The sequence below is a fragment of the Corylus avellana genome, chromosome ca1 (assembly GCF_901000735.1).
Source record: "Corylus avellana chromosome ca1, CavTom2PMs-1.0".
Taxonomy (NCBI): Eukaryota; Viridiplantae; Streptophyta; class Magnoliopsida; order Fagales; family Betulaceae; genus Corylus; species Corylus avellana.
The window spans coordinates 12,176,935-12,190,397 of record NC_081541.1 but is presented as its reverse complement, the minus strand read 5'-3'; the positions used below and the strand labels follow the sequence as shown (position 1 = coordinate 12,190,397).

The following is a 13,463-nucleotide window of genomic DNA, read 5'->3' as shown; positions in this document are numbered from 1 at the left end:
GTTCAGGTGGAAGATCCGTTGTGACTAGTGAGGGGGATTGAGAGAGAGACGTTAAAAAAATATTTTTTTATGGGGGGCGTTGTCCCAATGCAGTCTGAATGCAACCTGTTAACTTGTCCCACATTGTTAAGAAAACATCAATCTCCAAGTTTGCTTATTTATAAAAGGATACATATCCTCTCTCTTTGAAACCAAATGCCTTGATGTATTGACTCAGGCTCCATACTTGACTAGCTAGGCTAAGCAAATACTCATATGCAAACTAACTTCTTAAGCCGTTTAAGAGTACTTGAAGTTAAAAAAAAAAAATTAAATATAAGAGCCAGCTCGCGAGCTGGCTCGGCTCGACTTATTATTAGCTCGAGCTCGATTATGTTGGCTCGCCCTTGAGCTCGAGCTCGAGTAAAATTTAAACGAGCCAAGCCTAAACAAAAAAAGCTCGCTCAAGCTCAGCTCGTTTACACCCCTAATCATGCTTGAAGGCTCATCAACAAAGGGCATCTCCTCTATTGATTGCTGACTATCGGCAGCAACTCAAAATTTTAATCTTTGGACTGCTTCTGAAGTTTTATGATGTGATCAACTCCTGTACACACATGGATCTTAAATGAGCATCTTCTCACTTGGGTTTTAATGTTTTTTTTTTCTTGAGTGTTAAAACATAACAAAATTAGTACCTTAGGTTTTGGAAAAGACTGAATTCCCAACTCCATTAATTTCCGTCAATCCCCCACTAACCGAAGTCCACATTATTGTCACGTAATATCGTGACACGTGTTAACCTTAAAAAAAAAAAAAAAAATCCACGGTAAATCCACGTCGGTTCGGTATAACATTAAACTTAAACAAAAATTTGAAATAATTTGACATTTTCCCCCTTTTCTTCTACCTCACTTCTTCTTCATCGCCGGAAGCAATTTCTCCATACCCAACCACAAGCAATTTCTCCATCCCAGCCCAGAAGAAACTATTCAACAAAAATTACAATTACAAAGCTTTGAATAAACGAGGTCTCATGAATCCGGATAAAAAATTGCAGGAATCTTACCATGCTTGAAGGAACAAAACAAACCAACCCAAACCGAAAAATTATCGTGATCCGAAAGGTGGTGGCTTTGTGCAGTGGCTATGGGCGTTCCTCCCCAGCCAAACGCAGCCCTCGAAAGCCACCGCTGGACTCCACCGAAGAACTCTGCTGGACTCCACCAAAGGACACACAGTTGGAATCCACCCAGTTTGATGTAGATGGAAAGCCGGTTTTTGAGAATCAAATCAGCAACCCATCGCTCTTTTGGAACCCATGGCCAATTGATTTTTGGATCAAACAAAACTAGAATCTGAACTACTCATCATCATATTCTGAACTACTCACAAATTCCACATATTCCATTATCGTGGAATCTGAACTACTCACAATCTCATTCTTGATTTAATGACCATTCTTGGATTTTGTGGTGTCTGCTTCAGATGATTTTCTTTTGTGTTTGAATGGGTTGGGCGGTGGCTCCGGTGGGTGGTGTGCCTATGGGTATTTTGTCCGCCAGGTTTGGTTGGGAAAAAATGTCAAATTATTTTTTATTTTTTGTTTAAGTTTAATGTTATACCGAACCGACGTGGATTTACCATGGATTTTTTTTTTTTTTTTTCAAAGGTGGACACATGTCGCAATATTACATGATTACGTGGCAATGACATAAACTTCCGTTAGTGAAGGATTGACCGAAATTAACCAATGTGGGGATTCAGTTTTTTTTTTTTAAAACCTGAGGTACTAGTTTTGTCATATTTTAAAACCTAAAAGAGAAAAATCAAAACATTAAAACTCAAGTTCCAAAAAAGTTATTAACCTTTTTTTTTATTTTTATGCCTAATTAGTATTAACTGCATTGAATTCTCATTGATACTTTTGTGAGACTAAGTCAAGTTATGGTTCAGTCAGACTTAGGAGAGCGACTACAATTTCTACTGTCTAAACCCTTCCTATACGACTCCTAGGAAGTGTTATTATGGTAAATAGTCACAATTAGTCTTTCAGCCTAACTTTTTTTACAAAAAAAAAAAGAAAAAAAAAAAAGAATGGGAGAATAAAAAAAATCTACCTTGCGCTTATGAAAGTCCCCCTCATCTTCAGCAAATTTCAGTGCGCCATTAAAGCTCTCGCTGCATCGACGGCTGAGTTATTCTTTTCAGCTTGAAAATGACATGAAGCAACATCAAATAAATTTGGTGCCACATAAATTTACAATTTATTGACAAATTGTCATTCATCAGAACGCACCCTTCTGTTGGAGGACTAGTAACACAGGTTCTGCTAAACCTATACATATATAATTTACGTATTTGAATTGCAGCAGAGTAATCGCCTATCAACGACTCGTACAACAGAGCGACCTGAAGCACTCTTTAGGATTTAGTATTTGTTGCTACAAAGATTAAAATCAAAAAGCATAATAACTATAAATAATCATGAGAAGATGATTGTCACACATGAAAATACCAATATACCATTTGACTCTCTTCCTTCCAGACAAGAAAATGAGGTGTATGAATACTATGTCCAACCGACAAACACAAAACAACTCCAGACTGTAGAAACTGCTAATACATGACTCCAAAAACAAAAAAAAAACACAACTGAATACTCGTTCGAAAAAACCCCACTAGCACATCCATCGGGGCGCTGCTTATGCAAACAATGAACTTAGGGACAACTTCCACAGCATTCTGTGCGCACCGGGTTAAAACACCAAGAGCATTTGACTAGGCCTTCATGCCACAATTAAACCAACCTGCCTCCTAATTGAACATGGTAGCATAAACTGACCCACCTTGGCACTTCTTTGACTACAACGGACATAGGACTGAGACTGACACGAGACACAGCAAGGTGCCCTGACCTGACCTGACCTGACCCAACCCAACATATACCTTGCCATCCTCAGCATGAACTCCTGTTCCATCCAACCATAATCCCTGCAATTTTTTGCAATGAAAATGAGGCAAATAATAAAGTAGAAACGGGGTATGACTCGTGAATTCCTACCTAGGTTAACCTCTCTTTGGCAACATAAATCCAAATTGTTAAAATTATAACTAGAGTTGGATGGCTGTGCTACCTTCAGCTAAAGTTGAATCCGCCAGATGGAACTTGAACCTCATTCCCTCCAAACCCAAAGCCTGGCTGGGCGCCATCACCTGAAGGTAATGCGTCATCGTCATCCTCCAACCAATACGTTTCAAGAATTTTGACTGCTTTCTCATAGATCTCATTGTTGTCATGACTCTGTAGATTTTCAATCTTCTCTAATCCCTCGGCATCATCTATCATCTGTGCGTATAAATTGACATCTCCAGTGTTACCCAAACTCTTCTCTGCTTCCCCAACTCTCAGAATGTTTTCTAACCCTTCTAAACAGACAGTGACAATCCTTGCATCAGGGCATACAAGAAGATCACACAATGGTTTTATACAACCCTGACTCACCATGTACCTATCACCAATCAAAGAAAAGGTAGTCATGATATGTACCAATTAAAAGAGAAATTAAGGGTGCAAAAGAAGAAAGTACAAGATCTTACTTAATTTGTTCCTGAGTACCACCCGAAGTAGCATTTGATATTGCCCATGCCGCCTCTTTCTTTATATCAAACTCAGCATTTTGAAGCAGATTGACCAAGGGACCAATAAGACCAGCTTCAATAACAGCCTGCATTATTTTAAAATCAATTTAAAAAGACTTCCAATCTACACCTCTGCAACTAATTTCTTCAGGAGGAGCATATATAAGATGCTCAGAGAAGAAATTGATTCTTAGTATTATAAAATGTGCCACGTTAGGACTTATCAATGATTGTCCATGTTGCTCAAGACCCACAGTTAGAAGATGGTCCAATAACGCAAGTCACTCAGTATTTCCATTCAGAAATTCAAATAATAATTAATGCAGTCCTGATCTAAAAGTGAAGTCAAGGCCTCATATTCACATCCATTACTAATAAATAATGAGGGACGAGATATTCACACAATTAGACATACTTAAAAGAGTGAACTTGCTGGCATATTTGCTTACCTGTATCTGCTCCCTGTTTCCAGCTGTAATGTTTGAGATAGTCCAGCACGCTTCTTTCTTGATGCTCTTTTTATGATTGTGGGTCAACAGGCTCAGAAGGCATGGCAGTGAACCATGGTTGATTATACTCTGAGAATAAGTTACCCATCAAAATCATAGACAAGAAAACAAAGAAACAAAAAAGAAATGCAATCACATGAATGGTAACAAGATCATCCTTGGTGTAGTGAGAGAGAGAGATTTTTTCAACTACGGCATAGTTTTTCTTCCACAAATTTATCATCCTTGTTACTTTTTTTTCTTCTTTTTCCTGATAAAAGACCCTAGCATCTGTACTGCATGTTTGACTGAATTTGGCCATGTATACAAGGTTAAATGTTTATCTTTACACATTCAAGGAGTTCCCAAAAATGAGGTCAATCTTGTCAGATGCCACCGTGTCCATCACATTGTCCTACAATACTTTAAGAAATGTTTTTGCCACTGAAGCTTACAGTTACACAAAGCACAGACAAGAACTCATTGAAAACTCATATTTGACAACAATGTTGATAATGTAAAAGTTCCACTTATAACCACGTATTAAGAGAAATAAGCTGTTCCCCCAAGGAGCAGAGCTTCACTGAATCAGCAAGACCACAGCATCCCACTGGTCAGAGGCTTAAGAGTTCAATTAAATCTTCAACTTGCATTTTGACAGATTATGACTCTGTTAGCTTCAATCAAACATACAATCTCAAAATACATGTTTACCATGTCATGGCAAAATTAGGGTGATAACAATCTTTAAATTTTAAAAAAACATTATATATTTCTATTTTGCATATGCTTTTGGGTTTTCCAAGGGGGTGCAACTGAATAAAAATGTTCTTTGGGTTATAGAATCCTGTAATAAATTTTCCCCATCTCTCCTTTGCTTCTTCAAAATCCAGAGAAAAAACAAAAGAGAGAAAAAGGAAACGACAGGTGAGTACAATATGGCAAGATGGGTGTGACACCCTTTTGAAGAGATACCTCTAAGTTATTGACTTATTCTCTCTATTCTACTTGAATAATTTCAAGTAATCACTTTCTATATCTGATCTTTTAAACCACCCGTTGAGGTGACGAAAGTCAGCCTTAGCGATCTGACAGCGTCAAGCCATAATCACAATTTCATTAGAGCTTCCAGTGTTTGCCTTGCCCTTCTTGCCAACTGGAACCCACTCACCAGAGGACACTGAGTGGAAAGCAAGGAAAGATTCTGGGTTCCTTATTGGCATTGTTAGGAGATCATTATCAAAGTTCTAAGTATTTACAACTATACGACTGCCAGACTTTCTCTTACCAAATTTGGGTGGCACTATATACAATTCATTACGGAAAGGACCAAACTAATCATAAGCCACATAGTTCTTCTCAAATTTCAAAACCACCCCTCAATCCTCAAAAGAAATAAATTGTTACCACTCAAGTTGTTTATGTTTTTTTTTCTTCTCCAAATGTGGTACTTAGCTTTAATTAAATTCCCATGTTAATCACTTTTTGTTTGTTTGTTTGCATAGTATGCATAGTTACATTACCTAAGGACTATGGTATTAAGTCAAGCATAACAAAATGTGGTAATAGATTCACACAATTTAACGATAAAGTAAATTATCTATGAACAATCCTACTGGCATAGATGGAGCACAAGAGCAGAATCACAATAATTCTTTATTTTGTAATACATCAAAGTGAAAAAAGACAAGCTAGATTAATCAAAAACAAATTTCATTTTTTTAAGGAAGTTGTGGCTGCAATATTTTGAAAACTAAATTAGCTTAGCTTTTGAAATTTTGAAATTTTGAGTAAATATAGTACTTAGCTTTAATTCAATTCCCATGTTAATCACTTTTTGTTTGTTTGTTTGCATAGTATGCATAGTTACATTACCTATGGACTATGGTATTAAGTCAAGCATAACAAAATGTGGCAATTCATGATTCACACAATTTAACAATAAAGTAAATTATCTATGAACAATACTACTGGCATAGATGGAGCACAAGAGCAGAATCACAATAATTCTTTATTTTGTTATACACCGAAATGAAAAAAGACAAGCTAGATTAATCAAAAACAAATTTCATTTTTTTAAGGAAGTTGTGGCTGCAATATTTTGAAAACTAAATTACAACTTGACATAATTAATAATTTAAACGCGAGCAACAGAACTAAAAAGCTCTTACCTGAGTTTGAATATCATCTCCTGTCACAATATTTCCTACTGTGCGCAGGGCAGGGATGAGCACTGAAGGAGATGGATGTCTGAAACAAGAAGCATGTGCTAGTTGGCATATAAGCATATAATTGAAAACAAGATAATACACAGAAATAAACAAAACATGATTTACTCACAGGAGGAGCTGAATAAGTCGGGCACAGACGCCTGCCTCAATCACAGCTTGGATTTTGTCATTTGTACCATCAGAAAGATAAGAGAGAGCCCAGCAGGCATCTGTCAGGACTTCTTCATCATTGGAATGGACGAGACGCTCAAGAGCAGGAAGTGCTGGCCTCACCTGCCCATTGAAATTCAGATGTTATAAAGTGCCAAAAAATGAACCCCAAAAAGCTATGCTTGAAAGAAAAAGACAACTACCTGATCAAAGGGAGGTTGTGGCTTGCCTCTGCAGAAGTTAGATAGAGTCCACGTGGCATTTCTAAGCATTGAAAGCTTTGCATGCTCATTCAACTGCCCCAGCAATGGAATCAAGGCTCCATGGCTAAGGACAAGGTCACGGCATCTAGGAGAATCCCCAGCAACATTTCCCAATGCCCACACAGCCTGCGGTTACAATATAACGCCTCAGAAAAGGCTAAAGATAAAATCAAAGATTTTTTTTTTTTTTTTTAAATGGTACTTGCAGATAATATACAACCTATTCTTCCAAAATTAGGTTTAAACACATTCATTCCAATTTATACCTGCTCACGAACATCATCACTGGGAGAACACAGTAGCTTAACAAAGATAGGTACTGCCCCATGGTCGATTACCACCTTCGTGTTCTCTGAAGTTCCAGACGCAATGTTTGTAAGAGCCCAAGCAGCCTCAAACTACACAAAAGCCAAGAAAAACAACTAAATAAATAAAAACACAAAGATAACAGAGAGATACCTACCCGCACAAAAAGAAAGAAAAAAAAAAAGAAAGATGGCGAACTGAATAATAAACCTGAAGTTGAGGAAAGTCTTCCCTGACAAGAAACTCAACAAACCGAGGAACAACCCCAGATTGAATAACTTCTTCAATTGGAGGGCTTCTTTCTGCGACTCAAAAATTTCAAAAATGTCATCAATCACATTCTCTCTTTTCATAGTTTAATGCAGAACTCATAGAAAACCTAAACAAATGTATGAACAACATACCAATCGAAAGCAGCTTTCGAAACTGCGTAGTGGCCTCAAGCTGCAAATTACTATCGTTGGACCAAACCCCAGCAACCATGGACGGAAGACTCTCCAACTATACCGCAATCAATAAAAAACAATCAACACCCATTACCAAAAACGCCACCTTTTTATCATCTATTCAGAAACCTAAAATCACTAATCACACATCCTCCAATCCAAGCAAAGGTAATAAAAAAAAATTAGTACGATCAAACAGTAAACCCTAGAAATCCACGGATCATCAACATTCAAAACCCAGATTTCCTAATATTTAGATTCTTCACCTTCTTTTCGACGGTGGAGGTGTGGATAGAGGAAGAGAAGGATTGCTGTGCCTGGAGGCCCTCGCGGCGCTTCTTCAGAAGGCTCTCCTCGCGCTTGCTCTTGCGGATCTCGACCATGTTGTCCTCGCGTCGCCTGCGGCCCTCGTCGGCGTCCACGGCCACCTTGTACCGGTTCCGGCGGACCTCCGTTCTCTCGTTGGGCCTCAGCGACATGGTTGCTTGCTGCTTCTGAAAGCTCGATTCGTCTCGAAACCCTAGCAGTAGAACTCTGTATATATTTATATATCTCTCTATCTACGAGTATACGTCTATCTGTGTATCAGAATGAGATGGAGAAAGAAAAACCCTAGAGAGAGCTCAACGGAGAGGAGTGGAGGAATAGGAGGAGGGTTTGGATTTGAGTTTTTCTTTTTCTTTTTCTTTTTCTTTTTTTTTTTTTTTTTTCGAAAGAGCTTAAAAATGGTTGAGTTCACGGTCATACTTGTAAGCTAATTTTTTTTTTTTTTTTTTCCTTTTTATTATTTATTATTATTATTATTTTTAAAACGATGTTGATATTTGGGCACCTTGTTTTCCCCTTCTTGGGCGTCTTATTGGTTTTTTATTTTATTAGGGTTATAATCGGGTCGAGCCAAATTCCAAATTGAATTTTGATTGTTTGAGCTCGACTTATAAATAAGTATATTTCGTCGAGCTCGAAAGCCCCTTATTCGAGCTTGGCTCAAAAGGTTTATAAGGCTCGAACACGACTTTAACTTTGATAGATAAATCAAAGTGGGTTCTGTTTGAGCGTGATTAGACTAATATTTTTTACCAATTATTCACTTGTTGATATTCTTAACCCACCCAAAGACAAGGAGTGCAAATATAGGCAAGTGCTGAGCAAATCTTGCTCAAGTTTTCACAAAAATAGTTCGATTGACTAGATTTGTAGTTAATATATGTATATAAGTCCACAAATCTACAAAAGTAAATGGGCAAAATATGGTGTGACCATGTAAGCATGTTACTGTATTTAGGGGCGCCTTACGTTGCATAATTCCCATTTAATATAAATAAAATAACCAATTCCATTGAAATATCAACACTTAAACAACATAATTTCGGAATACAAATATAAAAGAAATCTTTGCTCCAAAAAATAAAATGTAAATAAATCTTCTCATCAATGCATATCAGATATCAGTAAAATAACACAATATCTAATAAATTACCTTCCAAAAATAAGGAAACTGTCCAAGAACAAAAACTGGATGGTCTATAAAAAAAAAATCACCTACCCATGAACAAAATAAGTGGCTGAAAATTGAAAGTAAACCATAAGGAGTGAAGGGACAACATAGTAGGGTTTCAAACTAGTAGTAATAAAACACATAATTAAATATTATAAACATATCAAAGACTCAAGTGGCGGTTTGAGGGTCACATTGGTGCTGCATATGCAAAAAAAAATTTCAGAGATATACAAGAATATGATGAAACCTTAAACAATTTTAAGAGGGAAGGGGTGGGAGTTACAAACTCAACGGAAAAATATAGGAAATTACAAAAAAAAAAAAAAAAAAAATCATAAAAAGAAAAATACTAAGAAAACCAAATTTTTTATCAAGAAAAGTGTATGAAAATGATGTGGAGTTCATTCATTGATACCCGTTATCGATTACATTTTTCTTGATTAATTATTTTGATCATCTCCGATGAATAAGTTACAAGTCAGTTTGGTAAATCTCTCTCGATAAAATATTTGGTATCCATAACATTTCTCTTTGTGTTTGAAGCCAATCAACTTGTCATAGAAACAATTGCACAGTTTTTGTAGATAATGATGCAAGATATGAATCAATTATCCTACCACCAATGGGGATAACGGGGATATAATTTAGATTTTGAGAGAATCTAGACTTCAAATTCTAAAGGAACCTAAACTTTTTAGATTTTTAAGGAAATCGAAAATCATTTTTCAAACATAAGATTTGGGATTAATTTTCTCATTAATTTACTAATGAGCTTAATCTCTTTAAATAGACAATTACAATGGGATTGAGATCTTCTCAAATTCCCCTTAAATTTGAGTTTCTCGAATTCAAAAATCTTGGCCGTGCATATCACTTAAGCGTCTAAAACAAGCCACATTTCGTAGGGGTGAAAAGATGGTTACAGTTAGTAGTTAGTAGCTAAAACCGCTAACTGTAACTGCCTAGATGGTTAGTAAAATTTACTAACCACCTCCGCTAACCGCTTTTACAAGTTAGGCCTTTTGCGCCAATTTTGAGAGTTTGACTTTTTTGGGGGCTCACTTTAATCTTTTTTTCCTTTTTTTTTTTTTTTTTGGCATTTTCGGAGCTGTTTTAGCATCAAAATTTGCTATATACCTCAAATTGGGCCGAATTAGTATAAGAGGAGCCCAATTAAGTTTCTAGATACTTAATTATTGTATTAGTATGAACTTGTATACTTATGACTTATGTTATATTATATATGTATAATTTGTTATTATATAATCATATGATTTAATTATCAATTGATCATGTGATATAATTATATAAATTAAAATAATAATACATTAACACTTAAATTATGATTATGTAAAAAAAATTGTAATTTAATGATCAATTGATCATATTAAATATAAGTATTATTATTATTATAATTATAAAAATATATTATATAAAAAATGCGGTTAGTAGTTAACGGTTAGCAAACTCAATAATTGCTAACCGCTAACCGCGCGGTTAATGATTTTTTACTAACAGCTTTTAAGGCCGTTAGCGGTTATGATGATTAGCGGACGATTAATAACCGCCTACATTTTCGGGCCTAACGTTTCGGAATTTAATGAGGAAGCTGCTAAACTCTCAATTCCCTCCCGAAACCCACATATTTTTGGGATACCAACTACCAAGGATAAAATACTAAGTATAATAAACTACTCTAATGATAATACTTATTTCTAATATTTAAGTTGTAATCCTTAATTCTAATGTTATCTATAAAGATAACATATTATCGTAAGGTATTTTAATTATTATTATTATTATTTTTTAAAATATGGAACTTCCATTGATGAAATTTCATGAGTATAAAACTCTTACAACATAGAGCATACAGTTTTGAAAAATCATAGTCAAAACCTATGAAGGTTACAAAGTCATAAAAATGACTTCAAGTTTTCGCTAACTCATATACAATTACATTTAAGGAACAAATCTGTTTCATGCAGACTAGATCTATGACATGGGTAGCCTAAATACAAAACAAAAATAAAAAATAACTAGAAACTAAAAATAAGGTATTTTCATCCTAAAATAACAATATTGTTAGACCCCTAACCAGTAATCTGAAAATCAGAGAAAACCCATAGTTATATATTAAACAAAAAATATATATATATATATAGAAATCCAAGTAATGATTTGTGATCAGGCGAAAATTAACCCATGAACTAATTTGGAATTTTCCTTATAGGTTTTGCAGGTAACCGTTCAAACGCAAGAATCAATATCTTATTACTTTAATTGAAAAATAATTAAGAATAATGGCAGAATTTCCTCTAACAAACTTTATTTTATTTTTTTTATGAGCTACTTAACAATTACATAGTATCTCATAAATTTGAACTTTTAGAGAGGCTATGTTGCTTAAGTTGCGTTTGAAATTGCGATTTCGTAATAATAATCTACGTTTTTAAAAGATATCGCTTAACAAACACTTAATCTAAAATAGGAAAAAAATCTGCGATTTTTATAAGCTGGCTAGAGGGTGCTTATTTGAAAAAGCACAAATTTAAACCAAAATCATGATTTTACATAACAAATATTTGATAAAAAAAAGTATTTTTAACATGTTTTACTAAATGCTTTTGTAATTTTAAAAAGTAACGATTCAAAAATGCAATTTTTAAAATTGCACTTATTAAAACCGCAATTCCAAACGCCCAAAAGTTAAAAAATGGCAAATATTCCATCTCAATAAGTTTCTTGAAATTGTAAGTAAGAAATGTAAGGTTTCTTGAAATTCCAAGTTTCTTAAAATAATACATGACACAAGTAAGGTCTTCATTTGATGCAAGTATCATAGAGAGAAATTGTATATGTTCACAATTAGGAAATTGTAATTCATTTGTTTTTTTGAAAATTAATTTACAAATTTACAAAAAAAGAAAAAAAAAAGAAAAGAAAAGAATTACAATTTGGTAATTGTGAACATATATACAATTTTCTCTCTATGATACTTGCATAAAAATGAAGACCTTACTTGTGCCTTTGGCTTAGCTAGAAGCACAATCTATCCTTTGCTTGCTTCACACTAAATTTGAGTGCTTGCTAAAAGCCTGTGGAAATACAAACAATGGTTGCTCAGAATGATTCTCTCTGGTTATGGGGCTCTCCCTTGCAATGGTTGCCATGTGATGCGGGGGCGGCGGCGGCGACCTCGGCGGCGACGCATAGAGGGCGGACGCCTCGAGCACTTCGCGCCGCACGTTTTCTAGCTCTTGAGATATTGTTTGTGCCCGCAATGCTGTCAAATATAGACCCGCAGCGAAGAAGACTGTGGCTAATGAAAACACTCCGGCAGCTGAGAACAAACCTTCTCGGATAATAAGGCAACTTGGTCTTTGCCTATTCCAATTCTTAAGATGCCCTGACTCTACGCTTAATCCAATCAACAACAAAATCTCCCCAACCGAAAAACAAATCCTACAAGAACCCAGATGAATTTTTGTTAGTAAACTGCTATACGATTGCTATATAATTGAGATTAACGTGTTTGACATTTGAATAAATTCTTCGAATGTTGGATAATCATTTCAAGGCACTTGGGTTTTACAATCTGAAAGTACATGTTTTTTGGTCACAAAAGCTAGAAAAGTGCACTTTAATTTTACAAGACAAGATGAAAAAAGCAAAGGTAATTGAAAATGAGTTATTACCAAGTTGTGACAAAGAAAAAGCCGGCTTGCCATGACAGAGACTTGGCAATAGCAGAGCCAGAGTCCCAGTTAACCAGAGCCGAAGGTGGTGATTTAGTCACTGCAATCAACATGTAGGTGTGTTCCACCACCATAGCAATTGCCAGTCCAACAAATGCAGCAGCAGCACACCACAATGGCGTTTTCCCACTGCCACTATACACACATTCATATTTTCCTCCATTTCCTCTGTTTCCGGCTCCCACCCGTGTAACCTGCAATGAAATCCGACATAAGTATCAACTCTTTTTGGGAATGTCAGATTATGGTTGTTCTGTTCATGTCATAGCTATAAGCCTATACCTCAGAACGCGTGGCTTCCGCGATGAGACAAAGAACGAAGCAAAACAGGCCCCAGAGAATGGTCAAGACCATGAGGAGAACTCCTGTCTTGCTGCCCAGCTCGGTGCTTCGACGGCTTGGTTCAAGGTCGGCATGTGTGACTGCCATTCTCTCAGATCAAAGACTTCATGGGATTCGTTGAGTTTTTCAATGACAAAAGAGAGGGAGAATTGCGGAATTGCTTGGAACAAAGGTTGCTTTAAGGCTAAAGATTCGTTGGTTCTGAGCTTTGATGCTAAGTATTCACACAAAGAAGGATTAATGGTCTAAAAATCTTGCTTTAAAGGTATTCTGCTCGTTTTCAGATAAGTCAGAGAGCTCTGTTCGGTAGAGTTTTGCTCATGAATTCGATATATAGGCGCGTGTACTTTTTAGCATTCC

General features: G+C 35.8%; 2 protein-coding genes across 2 annotated transcripts; both read right to left on the bottom strand.

The window, feature by feature from the left end:
* Positions 1–2,432: 2,432 nt before the first annotated feature.
* On the bottom strand, positions 2,433–8,203 carry LOC132178557 (importin subunit alpha-2-like). Its single transcript, XM_059591003.1, has 11 exons — positions 7,772–8,203; positions 7,464–7,560; positions 7,270–7,361; positions 7,020–7,151; positions 6,694–6,879; positions 6,450–6,613; positions 6,281–6,359; positions 4,071–4,199; positions 3,580–3,707; positions 3,117–3,491; positions 2,433–2,973 (listed from the first exon to the last, which is right to left on the bottom strand). Exons 1-10 carry the CDS (start codon positions 7,982–7,984, stop codon positions 3,119–3,121), a joined length of 1,593 nt encoding a protein of 530 aa, XP_059446986.1. The 5' UTR covers positions 7,985–8,203; the 3' UTR covers positions 2,433–2,973; positions 3,117–3,118.
* Positions 8,204–12,033: 3,830 nt separating this feature from the next.
* On the bottom strand, positions 12,034–13,261 carry LOC132168136 (uncharacterized). Its single transcript, XM_059579227.1, has 3 exons — positions 13,044–13,261; positions 12,702–12,955; positions 12,034–12,468 (listed from the first exon to the last, which is right to left on the bottom strand). The coding sequence occupies exons 1-3, from the start codon at positions 13,188–13,190 to the stop codon at positions 12,072–12,074; spliced, it is 798 nt and encodes a 265-aa protein (XP_059435210.1). The 5' UTR covers positions 13,191–13,261; the 3' UTR covers positions 12,034–12,071.
* Positions 13,262–13,463: the final 202 nt, after the last annotated feature.